The sequence below is a fragment of the Muscardinus avellanarius genome (assembly GCF_963383645.1).
Source record: "Muscardinus avellanarius genome assembly, chromosome: 9".
In the NCBI taxonomy this organism is placed as follows: domain Eukaryota; kingdom Metazoa; phylum Chordata; class Mammalia; order Rodentia; family Gliridae; genus Muscardinus; species Muscardinus avellanarius.
In genome coordinates, this window is record NC_137795.1 from 30,964,440 (window position 1) to 30,991,450 (window position 27,011).

The window sequence follows — 27,011 nt, forward strand, 5'->3', positions numbered from 1 at the left end:
AGATAAATTTTATTTAGAAAAGTATTTCAGGTAGATACAAGAGTAGTGTTATTACTCCCAGGTATTTCATTGAAAGCTGCCCATAAAGCTGAACAACTGTTTCACATAACTAAGCTAATTTAAATATGCAGTTTTCTAACAGTCATTTCATGGGCTTGAAGGAAAACTTATCAGAGCCAAAGAAAACATTCAAAGAACAGAAAGGATGAAGAACAAAAAGTAGGAGGACCCAAGAGGAAAGATTTTTTCCACAAAACTGCTTGGTTGTATGTTTTTCTCCTGCCATTAACATAAGGCATTCAAGATGCTGCAAAGTCTAATTACAATGATTTCACATAACATTTTTCCAGTTAATTTTGTTTACAATGAGATGATTATATTTATAAAGGACCCCTTAGGAAAGAAATATGTAATTGTTAAGAAAAGTGTGAGAGTCCCACCAATTTTTGCTGGTCAAGCTAAGTTTGCCAAAATTATTGCCACTAGCATAAAACATAAACCTGAAAGAGCTTTTGTAACTTAAGGATAGGCAGGATTTGAGTTAATAATCAGGTTCCATATCGAGTTGTATGTGATTTAGTTATATTGAAAATTGGCTTTGCATGTTACAATAAGTGAATTGATAAACATTTAAAATGAATATCCTTATACCTAATGAATATATAAAGGTGAATTAGTGTGATATTTATTCAAGCACAATTACACTGCATCTAAGATGCCAACCATTTCAAGAAACACCATAATATCAGCGATGTTAAATTAAAAACTTTTTATAGACTTAGGAGAAACACAGATGAATATGTATAATCACTTACATGTAATAAATTTTCCATCAAAGAATTATAAAAGTGAAACGACCTGAAAGAATGCTTATTCTACATTCCTTTGAAAAGGCTGCATTGCATGAAATTGTGTTCTTAAGGTCAATGTAGTTGAGAATAGCAATAAATTAAATATTAAGAGTAAACAAAAAACATACACGACTGATCTCCCAAGTAACTGTGTTTCACTTGCTACTATTATGAAAACCTATCGATCTCAAATCCTTTGCAATGGAGAGAAGCTCAAACAGTTGTAAAATGTAAGGTTCTTAGTTTTTAATGGGTCTATCTATCTTTGTTCAGGACCACAGGTTCAAATGAGTGTTAAAATAAAGGATGTTTCGAAATGAAGATCTTACCATTAATTTCTATAATTTTTCACAATTAGGCTGATTGAGCCTAAAGCATTAATCTCTTGGGAAAAGTGAGTGGAAAAACAGGAGTCAGGCAAGCAAGGATTCTCATCCACTCTACCAGGTGCCAGGAACCATGTAATTCTATGGAGGGAAATCTTCATAGTATATCATAAAATATTTCAGGATCTCATGGATTCCTGTCATTTCATATAAGGATGTCACCAATGGAAATTCAGCAAACATTTAAAAATTGGGGGATTTATTCTTTGTGAAGTGTTGCATCTGATGTATCTGCTAATTAAACATTTTTGACTTTGATAATTTGCCTTCAGATATACCTTGTTTTTTGTTATTTTTATAAATCAAAACTAAATTAAACATTTAGGAAAGAATCTACGTTTTAATGAATTTTTAAGTATTTCATAGAATGCCTATAGCTTAGTAAATACTAACAAATTTCCAAAAACGTATCAAAAACTTATAAACACATGTGCACTGCAGTGTAAAGATGTCCCAGAGAGATAAGTTTCATTCAGTTACGTTGTAGTGTATATATGGCACATTATTTAATCATCGTTTACTCTAGGGCACAAATATGATGCCGTACCAAAAGTGTATTTCAAGTTCTTACTTTTGTTAATAATTTAAAATTTCATAAATTGTGTTTAGTCTCAATGAATCTCAAAAGACTTCTGTAGTTATATTAGTTGAAAATAGGCTCTATTTACATAAGTTATTGAATGTAAAAATACCCTGTTTCCCCTTACTTTTAATTAATTCTAACTAGTCAAATATTAATTCTCTTCTTACAAACTATTACACAGAAAAATATTAATTATTCAAGTAAAATATAAGCCCTAAAACCTTTAAGAATTATCTTTTTAAGTTATAAAGAAAAAGCAAAGACAAGCACGAGATGCCCCAAGTATAACTACAGTCATGGTCTAGCATCGAACTGCCTACCAGTTTACTGCCTTGGTCCATTTTAAAGTTAGTGCAAACTAGTGAGGGTTTAAAAAATATAAATCCTTGAGTTTTAAGGATTTTAGTTTCTTATACTCTTTTGCTCATTCCACATGGAAATTAGTTTGGTGTTTATAAATATTGTAATGTTCATTTTTAAATTGTCAGCATCTTGACTAATGGATATCTCATTTTTTCCTTTAGGAAAAGTTGTCAAATATCCACCTATTTATGTATTTTAAAAAGGATACTATATATGGTAGGCTACAAAATACAATTTTTCTTGTATCTTTAGTGACCAAAGTTTTCTTATACAAGTGGGTCATAGAGCCGAGTGTGTCCGTGTCCCTAATCTCTCATTTATTCAATTCAGCATCGTTCTTGCTTGCCTTCAGCTCCTTGAGGAGTGGCTGTGCTTGTTGGCTCCAGAACAACTCAGCTGTTTTCTAACAACTCAGTCCTCTGCGGGAATACAGAATGGAGCTTGGTCTTCCTTTAGAACTTGCACAAAGTGCTGGGGGATTGCCAATCTGGACATTAACTGTAGGAAGATATTTTAAATAAATTCCTTTGTTATCACATGTAAGACTCTGTGCTGCACACAGGACAGCTGGCTTGCGAGCCATTAAAATCAGACTGGGTAAGTCTGCGGGAATATGCAATTGGGAAGAAGTTTCCATTGGCTCAGAGGCCTCTGAGCAGAGCACAACTCCAGGGCGGGGGGGGGGGGGGTGCTGTTCACACAGGTTTCAGTGTGAAGGGACTGCCCCATAGTTAAGACATGTTGTCCTTTCTTATCAGATGCTGATTAACAGGAAAGCCTGGAAGCCCATTATGGACAATTCAGTCAGAATCACTCTTCTCTACTTCTGAAATTTTTCCATGCCCATACATTTAAGACTTCAGTAAATCTTAACACTTAAATATATTTGCCAATTGAATATTTAAGATTCAAGAGGTAGCTTGATATTGTGCAATGAAAACTGGCTTGCAATTAGAAGACAAAAGCTCTTTACTAATGCTGCCACTTTTGTCACTTGGGTGCTTTTTAAGAAGTCAGACTTTCTGAGACTGAGTTCCCTGACTAAGAGGGAGAATTAGCTTATTTCTAAGATATATCACCTACCCTCCTCCAGTTATATAAATTTTAAAATTCTGGTGAGAAGGGCTGGGATGATTTGGGGAAAAGAATGTCCCTAGGCTGCATTGAAGAGCAAAAATAATATAGCGCTTCATTTGAAAAATATTATTTTTTCAGATATCAAATGATATATATTTGGAGTCAAAATCTAGAGAAAGCTCAATCAAAAGTGTAGTACTGCCGGGCGTGGTCGGGCATGCTTGTAATCCCAGCGCTTGGAAGGCTGAGACAGGAGGATCGCACAGGTTCAAAGCCAGCCTCAGCTACTTAGTGAGGCTCTCAGCAACTTAGTGAGATCCTGTTTCCAAATAAAAATATAAAATAGGTCTGGGAGTATAGCCCAGAGGTAGAAAGCCCCTGGGTTCCACCCTCAGTAACACACACACTCACAAAAAAAGTGTAGTACTTTGCTTGAGGCTGATTTTCTAAAGATCTTGAGGATTTCAATTTACAGATAGACAAATGAACAGGTGAAACAGTTCATCCAGTTTACCAGGTAAGGAGATACTGTGTCTTCAAACAATGAAGCCATTCATTTTTAGATACTTTACAGTGTACCTTATTAACATTCAACCTTTAAAGCCAGTATTCTAATAAAGTGACATTGTATTACAGGTTTTATGGCAGTAGTAACTTAGCACTTAATTAATCCAGTCATCTGTGACATATACAAACTTATCCCGGAAGCAGTGAAAACAAAATATAAATGCAAAAAGGAGAGGACGCTGGAATTAGTATCCACCTTGTAAAAAGAAGAAAACATAAACACACATGCATCAAACTACAGTTTCAAAAGCAACATCCCTTATGGTTAAGATTCAATGTGTTTGGCGTCTGAAAGAGTGAAACACTAATCATTCGTTCATTTCATTGTTCTTGTCTAGCCACTGCCAACCACTGACATGGTAGGCACTTCAGTATGTAAGTACTGAATTTTTTTTTTTCATCCGAATGTTCTGCACAGGAATGACTGCACCCTTGTAGTGACACGATGCTGATTGGTCCCACAGCATCACATCTCTCTGGGAAGTGTAGAGATGGCAGGTACCTGTAAAGTGTAATCAGTGCTGTTCAGATGACCTACATTCTATGCTGATCTAAATAAGTTATATATTACAGTAAAGTGCTACAATGACACTAGTCTCAAACAGTAGTAAGACACATTTTTCTCTGAAAAATTCAGCAGCTACATGAGTCACATGATGACGAGGATGCCTGTCAGTCTCCACTGGAGTATGCAACCAGGAATCAGAAAGATCTCCAACAATTTGTCTCCTTCTGTGACTTCTAAAATTATATATATATATATATATATATATATATATATATATATATATATATATATATATATATATATTTAGGAGCAATTATTTTAAAATCCAGTTTTCCATAAAGTGGTCTTTTAAAAATCTTGTTTAGAAGTTGCACCTGAAAGTCTCGTGAGCATTTAACTTGCTGATATCTATTTTTATTTCTTCAGGTTTTTCACGTCGATAGGTAACTGTTCTTGTGCAAACACTTTGCAGAATCAATTTATCCTTGGTGGAGAAGAAATATTATTATTAATTAAGGGTTTAAATAGTGAAATGAGACCATAACACACCACCAGTCATTAAGTTTCCAAATTTACTGACCTTTTTTGCGCCAGACCCCCTGTAATCTGAAGAGGACTTAATTCTATTGCTATTCCACTGTAATATCACTTGCCTAATGATGAGGACCTTGAGCAAGCCAATCAAGAATGTAACTATGAATATGATGAAAAAGATTCTTAAGTAGCTTGGGCTAGATAAACATTCTGCAATAAAGCAAACAAAAACAGGTTAAAAATTAGAATGAGTCAATCAGAGGATTCTGTTAAGTAAATGATGCTCACATCACCATTCATAGAAACAGAGACTTCTATAAATTTGCATTTTTTCAAGCCAGGGGATTGACATTACTGTGGTTTCAGAAAAGCAAATTTTTATTGCACATTTAATATTAAAAATTTTTAACAGTGAAAACCTCCTTTAGGGGATGGACACAATGAAAGTATTTAATAACATCATTTCTTTGCAGCTCAATTTCATAATTGTATTTGCTGGAATATGCCCAAGTCCCTTACTCAAATATAATTTTATCCATGATAGGGAAAGGGCAGTTTTTAATGTTGAACAATAAGTGGAAAATAGGATTTAAAACACTCAACAGACAGCTTTGGGCATTAGCATGTGTTTTCCTGGTTATGCTTTCTCCTCTTTGTTGCATACCAGTAATGGAAAATAAACATCTGCAGAAGCGAATCTCAGCCCTACTCTAATAGATGAACAAACATTTCCCCTGAAATCTCAGTGTAGGATTTCATTATTATTACACACGACTTCTCCAGGAAATAGGAGTGTCCAATTTGGGCAAGTACAGAAATCTCTTGCTTCATTTTTTTAATTAATTTACTTTTTATTTGTCTGTTAATAAAATCCATTTCATTTGCTTCTAAAATTTATTATGTGTTTTTCCAAGGACACATGCTGACCATATACAGACGGAAATGCTGTGTTAAGGTAAAGGGTGCACGGGATCTCTGTTTCAGCCCCAGACCTTTGGCTTTGGCAAGTGCTCCTTAAAAAATCTGCAGGTTCTGTTGCTGCCAGAGACATTCCCCTAACCTTAGAGGAACAAGGTTTCCTCATGGGTGCGTATGCCACAGAACTCACCAGCTGCCCCAGGGTTATAAAATTATATCCTGGGTGAAGAGGTATGTGTTCCACTGCCCGTTCTGTACACTCTGGGGATCTTGTCTAAGTATCAAAGTTCCCCTGAGAAGCCAGGAGGGAGAGAACTTGCCAAGGTCAAGAAGAGCGCATCATCCAGTCCTGAGTGATTCAGGTGTAAACTTCTAGCAATGGCCAAGTATGCTCTGGAACAGTGCAAGAACTTGATAACCAAGGTCATTTCCCAGTGGGAAACTTCAGAGTCCAATTTCTTTTGGTCAGTGAAAAGGAGCCTTGCAAAGAAGATCAAAGCAGACCCCAAGGCCACTCCCTGGAGTGAAGCCCCCTGAAGCCAGGGCATCGCTCACCCTATGGAACTCACAGAGGCAGAATCTCAAGTGCTAGGATCAGAGGTTGTGCGTTTCAGTCTTCCACAGCTGCCCTGGGTTGGGAGCCATGGTGCTTTTCTCCCTGACAGAATGCTCCCTGCCTTTCCCTGGGCTGCCCTCCCTGCCCAGGTGGCTGAGGCAGATTCCAAGAGGGAGCCCCTGGCTTGACCCCACTTACTGTCCTCCCTGTGGGAACTCAGCCAGGAAGACTGAAAAGAACAGCCTAAAGTATGATTGAGGGATGGATAACAGAGATGCCTCCCCATGCCCTTGCCCTCTCTTTGCACAAGTGCTGTGGAGAGCAGGGGAGCCTGCTGGATGTGCATACATTTCAGAAATATTTCGACTAGGTCTGGTCAGAAGGCAAGTTCAGGGTTCAAATGTGCAGGCATTTTTTTTTTTTAATGTCCTGAAGGATAGTTAAACATTTACCCCTGGCCTAGTCTTTTCTTAGTTTAGGTTAGGCAAGGGCTTTTCCAAAGAGGCTTTAAGGGAATATTGTTTGTAACAACACTTAAAAGTCACTGTAGTGTTTACTTAACATAACCAATGACATGTTAATAGGGCCCCACTTATTAGAAAGGCACTTAGCTTTCTGGAGTGATGTCCATAGCCTCAGCGGGTAGCACAGGGAGCTCTTTTCAGAGAGAAATTCACTATGGGCTAAGATCAGTGTGGATATGAAGGAAGAAGAAACAGGGGTCTGCAGAAGGTTCGAACTTCTCCACAGCCCCTAAGAGCTGGGACTTTTTTTTTTTTTTTAACAGGTTGGAGAGACTTGAAATAATGGACTCAATCAGAAATTTTCTGATGAAGACCTAGGTTGAAGTTTAGATTCTAACCAATATGTAGAATTGGAAACTTATTTCTAACTCACTTGCACAGCTGTCTGTCCAAAATGGGATCCCAGATTTTTGGGTTTGATGGACTTTTGTTTAAAAGTCATCTTTGAGCATAGCTTGCGTGTGTTTCTCCCATTTCTGTGTCATCTTTTAACCTTAGCTACTTCTTTCATGTTTGCCAGCTCAGTTAATTTTATGCAATTCTTTGAGGTTGGTATCATTACCCCCACTTTACAGATGAGAAAACTCAAACTGAAGCTCAAGGAAATTTTGTAGGAAGGTTGATATTTTTTTCTTTCTTCCTTTTTTTGGGGGTACTGGAGATTGAACCCAGGGACATTCTGCAACTCCAAGCCACATCCCTAACCTTTTTTATTTTTTTACTTTTACTTTTTGTTTGGCAACAGAGTCTTGCGAGGTTGCCGAGAGTCTCAATATCTCAGTCTTTCTCAGCCTCCCAAGTTCTAGGATTACAGGTGTGCACCTCCCACCATGCCTGGCTGATATATTTTAACTAATATTACAATAATAATTAAAAGGCTTTAAGCTGAGGTCTTCTGACCGAAAGTCCCATGTCCTTTTGATAGTGCCACATTTATAGTCATTCATATTTGTATCAGAATCATAAATACCAGGAAAGACTGCTTCCTTCGAAGTTACGTATATTGCAAAAGCAAATCATTGCTACTTGAAATTATATGGCTTCACTTGAAAAACCAGAGAGTAAATGTTGACAAATGGGAGGACTGGACTAGAAGCAAGTTTGGGTTATGAAGAAAAATTATGGCCCCATCAACCATCTTAGTGAAGAATCTACACGGAAAACCCATGCTGTAGGCTCACTAAGGCCTCTCCATTTAGATACCCCGCCATGGAGGCACACGGCATAAGAACAGAGCTGAGGAGATGAGCTAGAGGCCTAACTTAGGGAAATTTAAAAAAGTGAATAAAAGACTCATTAAATTGCATATATAAACATGTGCGGTTTCTGTACATGCATGGTTTCTTACTGCAGCTGTATAAAAATCCTTTTAAAATGTTTTCTCATGAAACCAAAATTGAAGCCATTAGTTCTTTCTTTAGCATGGTGAACTATGGGGTTTGGGGGTAGCATGTTTCCCTGTGGACACTCTTCAGTGCTCTGACTATGAACCTTTGGTTTACCTGATACTTGGTCGACATAATGTTGATCCATGAGGGCACAGGAAGTTTCACACTGATCCAGTGCAGCTTGAGACAGATTGTGAGGGTGACGGCATTGCATGCAATTCCTGTGAGAGGAATTTAAAACATTTATATAATTAATTTATTTATTTTGGCACTAAAGATTGAACCCAGAAACATTCTACCTCTGAGCTACACCCCCAAACCTTTTTATTTTGTATGTGGAAACAGGGTATTGTAAGTTGATGACGATCTCACTACATTGCTAAAGCTGGCCTCAGACCTATGATCCTCCTGTCTCAGCCTCCCAAGTACTGAAAATATAGGTGTGCATCACTATGCATTTGATAGACTGTAGTATTTTCTGTGAGAAATAATATAATAAGAATAGGTACTGCAAATTTTGGTTAGGTCCATTAGAAATAACTCAGTCATTATGCTGCAATATTATATTTTGAAATGGTTTAAATAAATAACCATACATAATTTTAAACACTATGCTTGAGTGACTGAGCTGAGAAATAAAATGTTTTAAAATTTTGAATAAAACACATTGGGAGGTACAGTATGTTTAAATATGTGTTGAAAAATAGCAATTACATGAAAAGACATAAAATTGGACCCTTACCTAACACCATATACAAATATTAACTCAAAATAGGTAAAAGACCTAAATGTAAATCTTAAGACTATAAACTTTTAGAAGAAAACCTGGGAAGGAGGGGGGAGGGTAGGGGTTAGGGATTGGGTAAGGGCTGATTGGGTGATGTGTGCATGTATATCTCAAGATTTTTATCTTATTAAGAAATATGACTACAATGCACCAATAAAAATTTATTAAAAACTAGATAAATATGTAGTCTTTGAGCAGGTCTGTAATTGTTACTGAAAAACAAAACAATTAGCACAAAACAATAAGGTCACCTTCATTTAACGTATCGCACTACATTTAGCTCATTTCTAGAGTGCTTCATAGCCACCATCATTCTATATCATGAAAATATTTAAAATGACACAGGATAATAACTTAGTTAACATTCATTCTATAATTACCATGCACCAACCACGAAGATGCTTTTATTTTGCCTTTTGCACAAATCCCTTAATTTAATTGGTTCACAGACTGATACCTCAGTGTCATTAATATCATCTTTACTTTCAATGTCTGGATTCTGAGGCCAAGAAGATTTCAACAACTTGTCCTAGAGTGCACGATGACCTGGAAGCCAGCTGGGTAGCAGGCAGCTCCTACTTTCTAAAACTTATTTAAAAAAGGAAAAGTAATAAGGAAGTAAATATCTGGACTTATTCTGATGCTTCCGCAGCTCTCTAGTGACAAAAGATCGGAATCAAAGTCCCTGATCCCTACAATTTCCCCATTTGAATCTTTTTTAGCCTGATGGTAACAATTTATCTGGCTACTCTTAAGAAAACGGAAGGTAGTTAATAAAGCAGATCAAACACATCTGTGAGGAGCTGGCTGCCTCGTGCATGCTGGAGACAGAGAGCGTACCCGTTTTCCCTGCAGGACACGTGGCAGGTTGGGCAGTGCTCACAGAAGCGGCCAATGCTCCGGGGATCCGTGCACTCACACCTGCCACACACGCACGTGCCTCTCCCGCTGCACACCTGGCCCTTTGAATTGATGCAGTGCTGGGCTGATGCTGATGGGCACTGGCACCGATCGCCTTCCCAGCCGCTGAAGCATCGACATCTTCCTGCTTCACACTCCCCATGCCCTGCAACAGAGAAACGCCAGGACCTGGGTTATGAGACCGCCGACTTTGGGAAGAGTTTCTCACCGTGATTTCCCTCCCACCCCCATGCAGCATGCTGCCCGCCAAGTGGATGGAAACGGCATTGTTTTCTACTTGGCTGACATAAAGAGTGCCAGGATTTCAGAGTGTCTATTTTTAAAGATGTTCTATTTCAGAATATCTCCCCAGACTAATTATGTTGTGCTAACAAATGTGAAGGGGTCACTCCATGGTGGCTGCCCGACTTTGAATGCTACTGTGCATTCAGTTTTTTAGGTTAAGACACATAAATATAAAGAAGCTACAAAAGCTACAGTAATGTCTGATCTGAAATCAGAAAAGCAAGAGTATTTAATTAAAGATATAGACAGCCGGGTGTGGTGGCGCACGCTTGCTTGTAATCCCCGTGCTTGGGAGGCGGAGACAGGAGGATCGCGCAGGTTCAAAGCCAGCCGCGCTGGGGTAAGAGACCGTTTCCAAATAAAATATAAAATAGGTTTGGGAGTGTAGCCTGGAGGTAGAAGGGCTTCCAGGAAACCCAGTACCACAAAAAAAAAAAAAAAAAAAAAGATATACACAATCTGTTCTCTTAGTCTCACTATTACTAAAGGCCCAAGAAAACTTTAATGGACATGGGTCAATCCTTCTAGAGACTCAGTGGCAGGAGTGCCATGTTTAAAAGCAAGGTCTTCTGCAGACTGAAACGGTCATTTCACATCCTCGGCATATTCTACAGTAGTAACCTAGGGCAGCCATAGTCTATTCTGTGAGCTATTGTAAAGGTGATCAATGAAGGGTGGTGGGTATGGGGGCTCCGAGAGTGTTTATGCAGACAAATAAGTTGAAAAGACACTGGCTACACATAATAAATGGAGTTTAGACTGCCAAACATGTCGAAAATTTATTATGCCAAGCGAACTAGAAATCTCTGGGGGGAAAATTTTACGGTGTTAAATGGTATTTCTCAATCTCACCAGACTAACCACCTTCCTTTCTCCCTTCTCTGCCTTCATTCTTTTCTTCCTTTCCTCCTTGTCCTCAATCCTTCTCTCCCATCTTTCATTGCAGAGCGCCTCACAGGTTAACTTGCCCACAGAGTCCACTGTTGGATCAACTCAATTTTCTAAGTGAAAAATTAATGACGTCCAGGCCACACAGATGTCCTCCAGGCCCTGCCCCCCTGTGCAGCCCGCGCGTTAAATCCCAGCCAGCTGACCTGTGAACATGTGTTTTTATTCCTAAAGGAGACTGGTGGAGAACATGGATGTCAGCTACAGTTTGCACTTAAACACAAGCTATTCAAAGCAGATTCTCAGTTGCCTGTGCCTTAGTAGTGTTGTAGTCAAATAGAAGGGTCTGTACACTGATTTTTTATATTTCACCATAGAAATTGGGATCCCCAGTGTATTTTAAATCGATTTGAGAGGCTGACATCTATAGAAAAATTCTTTCTCTTCCCTGTGAAATAGTATTTTATTTCACTGAGAAACATAGAGACAAGTGCTGGTTCATTCTAAAGTCATCTACAACCCATCTCCTCCATGATTTCTGTTATAGTTGAACAAATATTTTGAATATAAATTACCCTATTATATAATGGAATAAAAACAACTTGCCTTCACATATTTAGATAATATAGGCCAACTTTTAGCTTATGTTAAAATGTAAATTTTGTTTTATAGGTTACTTTCCATATGCATGACAATGAAATATTTCCATTCATCAGTAATTAAACAAATATTTATCTACTAAAATTCAAATACTAGAGAGGTACTTTTACAGTAAATGAATTTATTACACAGACAAGGAAAGACTACTACAGAACTCGGATGACAGTCAGTTTAATTTATTTAAAAACAATGTTTGGTTTTAATTTTCAAATGTCCCACAGAGTTTTCTGGACTCTAACCTGTAGGTGGCAGTAAGCAGAATCGGCCAAAAAGTAGTGTTGATATTTTTATTGTAACTTATTTCATTTTAAAATCTGGTCTGTGTGTGGCCGCAGAGACTAATCTTCTAGATTGCTTAGTAATCCAGCATTTTGTTGAAGAATGCTGTCTTTTGGCAATTCTGTGGCTGGTGGCATTCCAAAAATAAACTGGAGAGGTTTAAATTACCACAAACTTACAATACCATCTATAATGATGCATTAAGAATTTTCCAGTGAATGAAAAGTATATTTTTATAGCTCACTTCCCCTCATCTTGACAGAAATAAAATCTTTTGGGCAAGCCGGAGTAAGCGAACTTTTGCCAGAATGAATCAGGGCCTTACAGAAGAATGCCTTCATTCTTCTAGAAAATGTGTCAGCCATCACCAGCAATTTCCTTTTCTGGTATAAATATTTCCAAGATCAAGGAACACATGAGAATAACAATTAATTTTAGGGTTTTATTTTGAAGTATATCCTATATTCTTAAGCTATAACTATTTTTAAAAAGCATCATAAATCTGTTCCACAATCCAATTTTATAGACTATAAAACTATGAACATTAAATGCACATTCAGAGGTGGTGATTTATAACATCCACTTAAAGGCAGTTGGCATACATGCTACTGTGATAGTGGTTTTTAGAACCACCTGCTATCTATTTGTACTCACCGGCACACAAGTTCCCATGGTGATATGGACAAGAGAAGTCATCCTTCTCACAGTATTTTCCATACACTTTTCCCAGCTTAATTTTGTGACATAAACACTTCCCACAAACACAAACTCCTCGACCGCTGCAGACAGGTTGATCCTCATGTGACCTGCAGCTCTCAGACGGAAATCCATCTTCCTCGAAATGGCATTCGCTCTGCTCGCAGTGCAGACACTTGGAGTCCAGGGCAGCCTCCTCTGCACACTTGCTTTTGGGTCCTCGGTGGGCTTCACATTGACAGCTGCAGCTTCGGTGTATATGGATTTTAGTGGTTTCATTAAAACCAATAGGTTTGATTTTTGCATAGTTTTTTCCTCCCGTGACATCACATTTTTTCATTGTAATTGTTACATTGAAAAGAACCTAAAATTAGAAAGGAAGATATGTTTACATCCTTTGATATTTTTTTATCGCAAATGTTATATCTTGTTAGTAATGTTTCAGTCAATAATATACTGTATTAGAGAAATGAATAATCTTTATAAAATATACATGCAAGTTCTTTCATATGTAAATACAAAATCTCTTTGTGTACGTGTGTGTTACTGGGGATAGAACCCAGTGCATTTTATCGTTAACCTATACCACCAGCCCTATTTTTTTTTCAATTTTAAAACAAGATCTAAGTTGCTGAGGCTGGTCTTGAACCTGCCATCCTCCTGTCTCAGACTCCCAAGTACTGGGATGATAGGTGTGTGTGCCACCACACCTGGCTACAAACATCATTTTTAATATAATCTCTTTCCCAATTAATTAGAGAATGAAAAAAATGATTATTAATTGCTTATAATGCACTATTAAGAGGAACTGAGTATACTTAAATGAAGTGTCTACTCCACTTTGTGTATACTTGTGGTACTGGGGACTGAACTCAGGGGCATTATACCTTTGAGCTACATCCTCGGCCCTATTTTATTTCTTTTGAAATAGGCTATTATGGACTTAAACCTGCCTTCCAAGTACTGGGATTACAGTCATGTGCCACAGCCCCTGGTGTCTAGCAGCTTTGATGATTGATTTCTTAGAAACCTTGAGAAATACTATATCATGTTCTGGACACAGTACTTAAAATATGGGCTTATTGACTATTTGGCACTAGGGATAGGTAAGCCAAAATGAAGGGCTTGTGCTCTACTGGTTTAAAATCCAGACAGGACCTGGGAGTGGTGGCGTTTGCTCCAGTACTTGGGTAGGCAGCTCTCAGCAACTTAGTGAGGCTCTTAGCAACCCAGTGGGGCCATTTCCAAATAAACAAAAATATAGGGGTACAGCCTGGAAGTAGAAGGTCCTTGGGTTCCATCTCTAGCTCTCCCTTCCCAAAACAAAAAACAAAATAACCCAGATAGGTTTTTCATATGAGCAATTTTTATTTTGCTCCTATTTTCTAGAGGCCCAAGTAAAGTTTCAGAGTTACATTATTTTAAATATACAGGCTATCAATCGAGAAAAACATCACACTCACTCTGATGTTACTCAAGAGAAAGAGGCCGAGGACTCTCATCATCAACTCTTAAGAGCCCTACCCAGAACCATATTTGTATCAGTGGCTGATAGCATTAGCTTCTACCATGAAACTGCAGTTTGTCCTGCATAATATTCCTTTTCACTGGGTGTGGTGGTGCACACTTGTAATCCCAGTGCTTGGGAGGCTGAGACAGGAGGATTGCACAGTTTCAAAGCCAGCCTCAGCAACTTAGTGAGACCCTGTTTCCAAATAAAGTATAAAATCAGTTTGGGAGTATAGAAAAGCCCCTGGGTTCCACCCAATACCACCCACACTCACACCCACAAAATTGTCCTTTTCTTCTTTTTTTTTTTTTGCACAACACAATTGATTTAATATGCCTATTTACAGTTGTTGATCGGCCTTAGCATCTTCAAGTGCTTTGATGAATAAGGAGTGTGGGGTTGAGAAAGTTATTGGGTGTGTGTATATGCAAAACATTTGTGTCATAGTGAAATTCATTATAACTTAAATATTTGTACTTTTTGGTAAGAAACTATATATGTATATATCATGATATAAAGATCTAAGTTTAGGCTTCCATATACATTAGAAATCTGAACCGGTTTGTAGTATTTAAATCAGTTCAGTTGGTACTGATGCTGTACTTAAAATGTTTTTGTCTTTAAGTATGTTGAGGATTAACAGATGTATAGGATAATGTGGTCACTGCCCTTACTAATAGTAGAGCAGACTTGGGGTTTATATAATTAAGAGGTCAGATGACTATTCATAGGGTCAAATTGTTTATACAACTTGAGTTGAAAGTGAAGGGGGGAAAAAGGGATGTAGGCAAAGGAAAAAAAATAAATGTAAGGAGTAAGGAAAACAATTCTAATCTTGAGATTTTTGAAAGAACTACTTCATTTTCAGAGAGTAATTTATTGTTATCTTTTGCTAGAAAAAGTCTTCTATTTAATGAAAATCAAATGAGTATTTTGTAAACTGGTGTATGATGTCTTGTGGACCCAATCCAAAGTGTGATTAGAGAGGAAACTCCAGAATTAGGAACTTGTGATAATAAATTTAAAATATACAGGTTGTGGGCAAAATTACATTACTCATGATTTAAAAATTCTCCAAAGGGAAAATATATTCTTAAATAAAATATATTCTTAATTTTCTTTAGAAAATAAGAAAGTCCTTTTTTATTTAATCTTAGAATCTTATGTTCTGTCTCTTTCAATAATTCTATAACATGACATTGAAGTAATTAATAAAATTATAAAACCTTAGAGTTAAATGGAGATTAGAAATCTTCTAGTCCACACCATTCATTTAAAAATGAGGTGATGGATGCCCTGAAAGGTAAATGGCTCACGGATAATCACATCACCCTACAAGGATCCTCTTTCGGAGCTTATTTTGTATGTTTTTCCCTACTGGTTTGATTCTTGGAGAAGCCTTATCCTTCTGGTCCTATTTTCCAGTGCTGTTGTAATCAGGGCCTCTCTTCTTTATATCTCACCCCCAAAGTTAAATGATACCTTTTCTCCTTTATATGGTTCTTGAAAAATTTCCCTACCTCATCCTGAGTGTATTTCAGCAACATGGAAAGTGAAAGAGTTTGGAATTCTTAGCCTTTATCAATTGCTTCGGTGTCTTCAATGGCCTAATACTTTCAATGGCACATTTTCTCTGAGAATTAGCAAATTTGAAACCTAAAAGGCATCATCGTTACCAGATACTACTTGTCTGAAGAGGTTCCCTCATCTATAGCAGTTGTGACACCCAAATTTAAAGTCACCTTTGCTAAATAAATGTTTAGTATAATATGTGTTCATTAATTTTAACTTGGAAATTTCAGGGAACAGTCAATTGAGTTGAAAGAAGAAAAGTATTGAGAGGAGACAATGAAAGTTACTTTGAAGCACAAATAAGATTCTCGGAGTCAGTAGTTAGTACAGGCTTTTGGGAGTGATTTGACTTTTGCTATGAGAAGCCATGCCAAACAACTTATTTTAAATGAGAAAAACGCACACCCACATACTTCGTCACTGCTCGTCACGTTTCCACACCCATCGATGCCCGGCCTTCTGGACCCATCTGGACAGATGGCAGTGATGTTAAAATGGACCCCTTGTACCTGGTTCTCCACCTGAACTTTCACTTCTGAAATGAGCTTCTGCAGAGAAATTATTTTTCAATTACACTCTGTAATAGTTGCAAACGTAAGCAACAAAGCAGAGTCAAGCTTATTAAATCATTCTAGATTTATTTTTTTAACTAAATCAAGGGGTCTGACTCCATAAAAGAATGAGTAAAATATGTAAGAAATTCTGAATTATTAGATTATCTGCATGTAAATGGTTTTGTTTTCTACACATATCTATGACTGTATTTTGATTGCTTCAAAACCGTTTCTCACCTAGCCTATGTTACAAAAATAATCTTTTAAAATCCAATACTACTTATATTTTATGATAAAATTTAAATGAAATATCAAGAACACATCATTGCAAAGGGTGAATTCTGACAGCTGAAACATGGAACATGCTTCTGACACATACAGCTTCTAAAGCAACATTTTAATTTCAGATGCTTTAGACAATTAAAAGCTAAGAAGCCTTATTGATACAGAGGTGATAGGTACATTTTGGGGGAGGCCATTTTTATACAGTGGGTACAAGAATTTTCTGACTTACATAGTCCTATAAAGTTCTTCAAAAATGGCCTATAATTTTTGTCAAGTTCCCAGGGCTTGATTATGTCAATCAAGTTTGTACCAATTCTTAATTCCAAAATAGGGTCTCTTAACTAGGCAAAAAATCATTGTCACTTACTTATGTATACACTTCTTCAGTAAGCATCTATTTAATACCTGTTATATATCAAGCACACATAAATTTTTTCTATCACAATCTCTCAGTTACAAATGATTTATCTACTTAAACTATATCCTTTAGACCTGTATGAATTTTATTCCATACAATTAAGATTCTACTGTATGCAAAAATCTTTAATATATTTGTAACCAAAAGGAAGGGAAAAAAAAAGTCGGTATGAAAGAAAAGAGAGCAAGGAGCAGTGAAAAAGAAAAAAAATATTACCAGAGGCTTCTCATCTTTTACTTGAGTAATTTTACTTCTTCAACAGTATATCAATAAAAGGGATATGTTATTACTGATATGTGTGTGTGTGTGTGTGTGTGTGTGTGTGTGTGCGTGTGTGTGTGATTATTGTGTGTGATAGAATTTCACTAATTTTCCCAGGCTGTCTTGAAGTTGCAAACTTCCTGCCTCAGCTCCTGAATAGCTGGAATTAAGTATGTGACACCATGCATAGAAAACATATATTTTTTAATCTCTCAGAGAGCTTATGCACTGTAACCATTACTTGAATAATTTCGACAAATTAATGGAAACTTCAGTGATAAACAAATGCTGCTGCTGTGCAATGACTTGTTAGGAAATACCGAATACAATGAGTGTTCTCTGTTTGCCCTTCTGAAATTCCATTTCTCTTAAGACTTTAAGCCAGTTAGGACAATGTCTGTCCAAGCAATGTGTAAAGAAGAGGAAACTATAAAATGTTTCCCAGCCTTGGCATTTAAAAATTAAGCTTCTCTCTTAATATCTAAGAGGTATTGAGACCAACTGTGTTTTCTCCTGCTGTGTAATTCTTCAATAGATTGTGAGCTGTTTCAGTTGGACTATGAAGACAAAATGAAATTTTAAAGAATTTTGAAAACATAGACACTAAAAAATAACAGTCTCAACTTAATGCAGTTGGTCAGAATAAGTTTTTGTTGAATTTACTACTATTCTTCTCCCGTTGGCACACTCAGAACCATGATTAGCTAAGGCATCCCACACTTGTTCTCAGTACATAAAGAACATAAAACCAAATACTGCTATTTTCTTATCCCCTGGTATACTCTGACAAGCAAGTAAAAACTTGTCAATTTATATGCCTTTCTTGGGGCAATAAATGGGTTCACACTATAAAAATTCAGGGTGACTTTTAGCAGTACAAACTCCTTTCTTATTTGGCTTATTCTTAGAAGCATACTACTGATATAAATAAATTATATACATATTTAACTTTTCTTGATAAAAATTTCCTTGCCCTAACATTCATTTGCAGCAGGGAGAAAGAGATGTATGTGAGGATGTTTTTCCTTATTTCATTCAACACAATTTTCAAATGTAGGGGGGGGGGGGAGGAGTCCTCTGCAGAGAAAATTTAGAAAGATTTGTTTTCACTTAAAAAAATAAGTTTCAAAAGTTTCTTTATTTTATATTCTGTGTCTACTTCCCATCTTTTCCTTTGTTATGAAAGCTGAAGGCAGATGTTGCTTGAAGACAATTAGAGGCCAATGGCTTCTCACAACGCTTTGGTGACTCTTTATACGATTACAGAAGAGAACCAGAGGATTAGGGAAGTGAAAATTTATAACTGGCTCATAAATTCAAGGTAGACTAAAGCAAAATTTTTTGACACCATGTTAAAAAAGAAAAATTAAAAACAGGTTTTATTATATAGCAAGAAGACCCTGGGAATGGAGCTGAACACCTGGATTTGCACCCTGTGGCTTCCACTTATTAGCTCCATGGTCCTTGGTTAATTTGCTTCACTTCTCTGCTTCTACAAAGATACAATGGACTGAGTGTCATGCCTGCCTTACAGGTCAGGTGAGAGGATGAAAGGAATTCACACCTGGAAAGGGGCTGGTGTGTAACAGTTACTGTGACAAGAGTTTAGTACTTATTCCATCCCAGTGTGATCCAGTTGAGAGCATGTTTCTTCAAATTCTTTGCATACAGGTATCCACTCTTAAAAGGGCTAATGACAGCAAAGCACCATCAATTCAATACTATACTCCTCTCATTATTATGATTATTTCAGTCAAACTTTTGATAAATCTACTAACATACTTGATTGAACAACCAAATGATTGATCATAATGACCCTAGCAGAATCCTCTTAGTAATCTCTGGACTGCCAGATAGTTCATTTCTCCTAGTGTTGTTGCTTAAATATTGGTGTGAGTTTCTTAATTAATAACATAGTAAGTTACATAATCTCTTGGTAATAAAGTGCATTATATAGCCATGAGTAGGTGACTCACTGAGCATTGAATTTGGAAGGAAATGCAAATAGCCTCTGGCCCAGTCTTGGTTTACTGTCAATGAGGCAAGTGAGACACAGAAAAATGAGTGACTCTCCCACGGTATCATGGCTAACTGTGGCAGAGCCAGGCTCCATCCCAATCCCAATGTTCTTTCTACCATTCCTCTCAAGATGATACAGCACCAGTTTATACACTGCCACAGACATGGCGATTAAGTGTGTATTTGGAAAAAAATTTGTATGATAGATACATACCTTATAGGCTTCTACTACCAAATTATTGAGGTTTGCTGCCTTTGATTCTATTTCACCAGCGATGGTGCCAGGCAGAAGGGGTAGGAGGTCCTATAAAACATTATCAGCATTTTCATAGTGATGATACTGTGCAATGGTTCAGTGATCAACAAATATTTAACATTTTTCAGGTATCAATGGGAAGTGAAGCATTACAAGAAAAAAGCAAATATAAAAAATATAAGCAACTGTAGGACTGCCAACCTGAATACCCCTGAAATGGTAGTGAGTGTGATAGTGTGTACATCCTGAAGGGCATGATGACCTAAACGTAAGAAAAATGCAGACCAGGACTTCCCAAAGCATCTTCCACGGGACACAGCCCCAAGAAATTCCAAGCATAAAAAGCCCTCTGGAGGAAAATACAACTGGGAAGTTCTACATACCATTTCTTTCACCTAAGAGATTCAAAATGCACATTTGCAAATTATAATGTTCAGAGAACACCTGCAATTTGGAAATAATTTAACATTTTTCCCAATGCTTTTTTAGTTACCAAACTCTTTTTTTTCATGTAATATAGATACATATTTTATGAAACCTCTGTTCCATGGAATGACCTTTTTGGCACATATTGGGGCAGACAATAGGAAAAGTCATAGTTACAGGTGGGAAGTTCATGGAGAAGTGTTTGTGATGGACAATACTCAATAATACGCAGAAGACTGTAGGTATTTCTGGGCAGAAAGTGAGAATAGGCAAAAGTTTATAGGTCTATGAAAGGAGAAGCCAGCCTGAATATTTATAAGAAATTTGATTATGAAAGCCTGTAAATCCACTTACTCATTTTTTTATACCCACAAACATCATTAAGTTTCTGTTGTATGCCAGCCACAATTAGACACTAACAATTTGATTTCTCAAGTCTTAGAGAAAACACACCACTTACAGATTTTTAAAATTCACTTATCCAACTCTCATTGAGCACCTAGTTCTGATCCTCAAGGATTTCACAGGTATATAAGTGATGATTGCACAGGCTAATATATGAGACAATTATGCAAATGCTATTAATAGAGAAATTTGGTAAGGACTGCAGAGCTGGTGAGGCTTTTTAGGGATTGTTTCTTTGAGAAGATGACTTAAGAGCTCTGTCTAAAAGATGACTAAGAGTTAACCACATAATGAGAGAGGATGACTTCCAGGTATGGAAGTGAAGATGGGGGGCGGCAAGAACAAAGACACAAAAAGAAGAAACAGCCTGGTGAGTGGGTGCACACAGGAACCTTGGAAGCATGGCTGGAGACACAAGCATGAAGCCGACAACAACAGGGAAACCAGGCCAAGAGACCAGGCGAGGCCAGATGGTCTCAGAAGCCATCCTGGAAACTTGGTCCTCTGAGTCTGGGGAGCCCTTGGGACATTTTACTTTAGGGAGTACTGTGAACAAACTCATGATGTCAGTAGATTATCCTGGGAGCCAGGTGGAGTGTGGATTTGGGAGACAGGCTAAAGGCTGCTAGAACCCAGATGAGAGATGGCTGATAAAAAAGAGCCCGGGTGGTCAACCTAGGAGGCTGCGGGGCATGCACGGGATCTCGGAGGGGTTGTTGGGTTTCTGAAACCTGGTTAATTTGCTCCACTTCTCTGTTTCTACAAACATAAAATGGGAGTAGCAATGCCTGACTTATAGGTCAAGTGTGAGGATTAAATGAAGTCACTTCTGGAAAGGGACTGGTTTGTAACAGTTACTGTGACAATATTTTAGTACTTATTCCATCCAAGGTGTGATCCAGTTTGAGAGAGCATATGTTTTTTCAAATTCTTTGCATGTAGGTATTCATTCTTAAGAGGGAGGACTAATGGCAGCAAACCGCCATCATTCAATACTATACTCCTATTATTATTATGATTCGTTCAAACTTTTGATAAATATGCTAACATCCTTGTTATTGTCACATACATGACAGACGGTAGCCATGTGGACCGAATATAATTCTCAAACAGCCTACACTTGGTTCTAGGTGTTACATACCTAGATAGATTTTTAAACTCAAATGGTAGCTTAATATATCATAAAATACATTTTAGTCACACAGTATTAAATTTAGATTATACCATGCATAATAACTTCAAAATCCTTTTTTCCGGTTCTAAGAAGTATCCTAATTTTAACCATTAAGGTAAACATACATTTTGGGAATTGACATACCTTATACCAATGAAACTGTTTGCCTTGAACTGCAAAAATGACATTGATGTTGTTGTCTATTAGTTTTTCTGAAAGTTGCCCTAGTGAGGGATGTTCCTGAAATGGACAATGAAATAAATAAGGGAGTGAAATTTAGTAACTCAGTCTCACACGCATCCAGACATCTATTATGAAGAAAACCATATGATTTAGATAACAATGTACTTACTTGGGAAAGATTAGGGTTTTACAAGACACATTTAAATTATTTTCAGATATGACATGGATACTAATGTATTAAAAACATTTTTATAGGCAAAAAAAGAAAACTATGGCTAAGAACTGGATGTGGTGGCACACATTTATAATTCCGGCACTTGGAAGGCTGAGATAGGAGGATCGCAGGTTTGTGGCCAGCCTCAGCTATTTAGTGTCATGCATATACTTTAAACCTTTGAAAAATCAAATGTTTGCAAAGCCAATTGTGACATTCTTTGTGACAGTAAGGAAGCTAATTATGAGTAAGGGCAAGGAAAATAAAATTTAGTTTAGAAAATGTGAGAAATTGAGCCGGGCGTGGTGGTGCACGCTTGTAATCCCTGCGCTTGGGAGGCAGAGACAGGAGGATCACGCAGGTTTGAAGCCAGCCGCGCTGGCTTAAGAGACCCTGTTTTCAAATTAAAAAAAAAAAAAGTAAAAATAGGTCTGGGAGTGTAGCCCGGAGGTAGAAGGGCTTCCAGGAACCCCAGTACCACCACCAAAAAAAAAAAAAAAAAGAAAGAAAGAAAGAAAGAAAGAAAATACAAGAAATTGGCAACTATGAAATTGCTATCTGAAGATGTAGTTAGACATAGTAGTGATTTTTCTTTCTATAAATGCTCCTGTAGGAATAAGTCACAGCCTAACTAGTGCTCTGTGAATAAAGTTCAAATGACTCCATAGTTTTTGCTCTCTGTTGAACTCTCCAATGCTAATTGTATTTTCTTTCAGAGAAAGTTTTGTCATATAAACTCGGTTAACATTTTTTTATTTTCTCAACCATATAAATAAGTGAAATTAACTACTTTCACTTATGGACTAAGTCCTATGATCCACATATACAATTTATATATACATACATAAAATATATCCTTATGTTTAAAAAATGCTATCAAGGCCAAGGGTCTATATAGCTCAGTGCTAGAGCATGTGTTTAGCATGCATGAGGTGCTGGGCTTAATCTCTAGGAATTCATAGTAAATATTTATTTCTATATTGTCAGCATTTGATGTGATAGTAACAACCCAAACTTTCATGAGTCACATTTAAAGAAGATATGAAACCCATTTATAAATAAATTTGAAAAGTGTTATGACATGGGTTTGCATAAGAAAAATCCAGCCAGGAGAAATTCTTAAGAATGTAATTTTAAAGTTATAGGAAACAAAATCCCCAAAATACAAATTCTGCCATCATAATTCTCATTCAGGTTCCTAATAAAAGGTATAATCTTAAGATAAATGTATGACAATTTGCATAATACTTTGTAAATTAAAGAGAGCAAATAAAGGCAAAGTAAATCTAGCTGTATTGGGGATATTGATTTTGTGTTACGGTTTGGGGGAACTGTCCCCAGGGACCTTTGTTAGGCCCCTGTGAATAATTCCCCAAAAAACACAAAAACCGCGGGTTCTTGTCCTGAGCTAAGGATAGATATGCAACAGCCCGGACTCTTGCTGAAGATTTAAAGAAGTTTATTAAAAAGATAGAAATACAGAAGATAGTTACAGCCTCATGTTACCCAGGGGTAACATCCTCATATTACCCAGGGTAGCACGAGGGGGTGCTTTGAAGGAAATCACCAAAGAACAAAACACGGAGCAGACTTTTTATACACGACATCCTCCATCTTGTTTCACGTAATTCTGACATAGTAAAAGTCCCTGTAAAGTTCCTCCCCTTATTTTTTCCCACTGAGGTGTCTCTTTTCATGAAGGTTGACCTCCCATCCTAGCTAGATTATCCAATTATGTAAACCTGTCTTTAGAATGAGGATGAGGAAGTCCTAGTTCCCCTCTCCTATGGACTTGCTAATTACCTTTAGTTAAGTTAATTTACATTTGAATAGTTGCCTGCTTCTTGGCAGAAACCAAGTCCTTTCACAGATCTGCCCCTGACCCAATTTTTGAAATATATTTATTAATAATCAGAGCTTTTTCAAATCTTCCTAGGCCATTCCCAATACTGGTAGAGTTTGCTTGCATGTTTGCTTTGTTTTTTTTGGATAAGAGCACTCTACCATGGAACTACACCCCCCACTCCCAGCTTTTTTTATTTCTTATTTTGAAATGAGATCTTGAGAAATTGCTGAGGCTGACCTTGAACCTGCAATCCTCCTATCTCAGCCTCCTAAGTACTGGGATTACAGGCCTATGTCATCAAGCCCAGCTGGGGAAATTGTTTTAATGGCAACAACTACCTATCAAATATTTTTGCTTTGACAGAAAATAATTGCAGCTTGTCAAGCACTCAGTCTTCTTAATTTTTTAAACCATTCATATTTTAAGAAAAATCTAATCTATATGTCTTTAACCAGCTTATACTTAACTCACATAAAATCAATATTTAAAGAACAGTCGAAAATGTAAGCAGCTTTTGGAGCCTTCTTAATCTCTTTCCCCTTCAATAAACAGGAAGTCACATTGACCAAAAACACACAAAATTTAAATCTAGAATGTTCTAGTTTGGTCAGAAGCTCGTTAAAAGTTGTTTTTTTTTTTTGTTTTTTTTTTTGTTTTTTTGTTTTTTTTTTAGTTTCAAAGAAGACTTTTTTTTTGAACCCTAGAAAGAAATCAGTTTTCAAAGAAAATTCCAGTACCTTGCAGCAGATTTTTAAAAATGACAAATGTAGAACAGATGTTTAAATAAACCACCGTTGACAGGAGACCTGTGGATTAATGGCCCTTCCCGAGGCCCCTTCCCCTTTCTTTCATGAAGCACAGAATCTTCTAAGTATTTTATCTTTTATGTCTTTGATTTTGCTACCAGGAGAGCACACTCCCTTTCAGGCAGCTGTCCTGCCTTGGTGAGGTCACTGTGCCTTAAATCTAACTCCCCCTGCCTGGCCCATTACGAAGTGTTTCTCTAAACTCAGAAAATAATTAATAGAGATAACAGGCATTTCAGGGGCAAAAGGGAGAAGGGAAAGCGATATGCCAAGCAGCTGCTAAGTCATTAAGGCTGTGGGAAGTAACTTATAAATGTCAGAAAGAAAGAGGAGGGAGAAAAGAGTCACTGGGAGCAATTTTGGTTTAAAAGAAAACTGTGTAGAGCCCTATGGTGGAATTTGAGAGACTTGTATATCTAGCTGGATAAAAGAGAAGTGTTTAAAATTCTCTTCATCTCAGGTAAAATTAGCAGTAAACTTTTATGATAATTTAGAACTTCGAGCACTGAATATTATAGTAAGCTATTTAAAAAAATCCCAGTAACTTAGTTTAATAAAAGACTCAGTTATCTAGATTGTTTTCTAGCATTTGCTTTTCAAAGGAAACAAATAACATGCAAATAACCAGCTAGCAGACATTTATTTAAAGATGAAAGCTTGAAAATTATATGTGGTCAGTGCGCATCCATCCCGATAGCCTAGTGTCTGTGGATATGGCCATACAATAGTAACACGTAGACCAAGCTTCCCTGCAGCACTGCTGTTAGCATTTGGGTCAGGATAGTCTCTGTTGCAGGGACTTGTCCTGCACTGTGCAGCATGTGTAGCGGCTTCCTGAACTCTACCCACCAGCGGGGATCATCTTCTGTCCCTAGCTGTGGTAGGCAAAATGTCTTCAGACAGGGAGGTGTCCTCTAGGGGGCACTACGTCAAGAGCAGGTGCTCTGCAAACAGACCAAGCGGGGCTTCATCCTCCAGCTCTGCAATCGCTAGCTATGTGCTATCCTTTGGTTTATTTATTTATTTATATATTTATTTATTTATTTATTTATTTATTTATTTATTTATTGGTGGTACTGGGTATGGAAACCTTCCACCTCTGGGCTACACCCCCAGACCTATTTTTAATTTTAATTTTAATTTTATTTGGAAATGGTCTCTTAAGCCAGCAAGACTGGCTTCGAACCTGCGCGATCTTCCTGTCTCCGCCTCCCAAGCGTGGGGATTACAAGCGTGCGCCACCACGCCCGGCTTATTTATTTTGAAGCAATGATTCTCTGAGTTGCTGACTGGTCTGCTAGGTTGCTGAGGCTGGCCTAGAACATTCGATCTTCCTAACTCAGCCTCCCAAGTACTGGGATTACAGGCCCGGGCCAGCATTCCTGGCTGTAGTTTAGATCTTAAATGTCCCCAACGGCCTGTGTCTGAGGCTTGGTCCCCAGACCAAGCTCTGCTATGAAAGGGAAGCATGATTGCAGACAAGGTACTGAGGCCTTAGTACCTCTAGAACGTCTGTTTTCTCATTTACAAAACAGAAGCAAAGCAGTATCTCTGTCTCACAGAATGTTGAGTGATGTTTCATAAAGAGACAAGGTGGGCAGTGGCTCATGCCTGTAACCCCAGTACTTGAGAAGTGGAGACAGGAAGACCGCAGGTTCCAGACAAGCCTCAGCAACTTAGCAAGACTGTTTCAAAATAGAAAATAAAAAGGGCTGGGGGTGTAGCTTGCTCCTGGGTTCAATCCTTGGGAAAGAAAAAAAGGAAGGAAGGAAGGAAGGGAGGGAGGAAGGGAGGAAGGGAAGGAGGGAGGGAGGAAGAAGAGTGGAGGAGAAGGGAAGGGAAGAGGGATAGAAAAAGGCAGGAAGGCAGGAGAAAGGAAGGAAGAAAGATAGCTAAGGTAGCAGATGCGTATGTGATCCCAGTGCTCCTAAGGCTGAGACAGGAGGTTTGAGGCTAGCCTCAGAAACTTAGCAAGACCCTATTTCTAAATTAAAAAAATATATAAAGGGCTGGGGAGAAGCTCAGAGGTAGAACATCCCCGAGTTCAATCCTCTATACAGCGAGGGATGGGCGCATATATGCCTCTACCATCTTGTATTCCATTAAGATGTATGACTACACTGCACCAATAAAATCAAAGTAAATAAATAGGCATAAACACCACAGGCCTGGTTGGTAAAAGGCAGTTTTTAATATAAAACTACTTAATGAGAGCCATTTGGAGGCCATTACTAAATTTCCTAGATATGCTCTTTGGATACGCTTTGACATGCCTCACTTATTAACCCTTCATCACTGGACCCTCAGGCCT

At 37.6% G+C, this 27,011-nt stretch overlaps 1 protein-coding gene across 1 annotated transcript in view; it reads right to left on the reverse strand.

The window, feature by feature from the left end:
* Positions 1 to 4,696: 4,696 nt before the first annotated feature.
* The window catches only part of ITGB8 (integrin subunit beta 8), a gene marked incomplete at both ends in the record, with an annotated part of 81,261 nt that continues 58,946 nt past the window's right edge, over positions 4,697 to 27,011 (reverse strand). Inside the window, 8 exons of the mRNA XM_080701840.1 lie at positions 4,697 to 4,819; positions 4,916 to 5,079; positions 8,370 to 8,476; positions 9,883 to 10,108; positions 12,730 to 13,135; positions 16,267 to 16,401; positions 19,605 to 19,694; positions 21,796 to 21,891. Of these exons, the coding sequence (XP_080557966.1) occupies positions 4,697 to 4,819; positions 4,916 to 5,079; positions 8,370 to 8,476; positions 9,883 to 10,108; positions 12,730 to 13,135; positions 16,267 to 16,401; positions 19,605 to 19,694; positions 21,796 to 21,891 (1,347 nt within the window). The remainder of the gene's footprint in view (positions 4,820 to 4,915; positions 5,080 to 8,369; positions 8,477 to 9,882; positions 10,109 to 12,729; positions 13,136 to 16,266; positions 16,402 to 19,604; positions 19,695 to 21,795; positions 21,892 to 27,011) is intronic.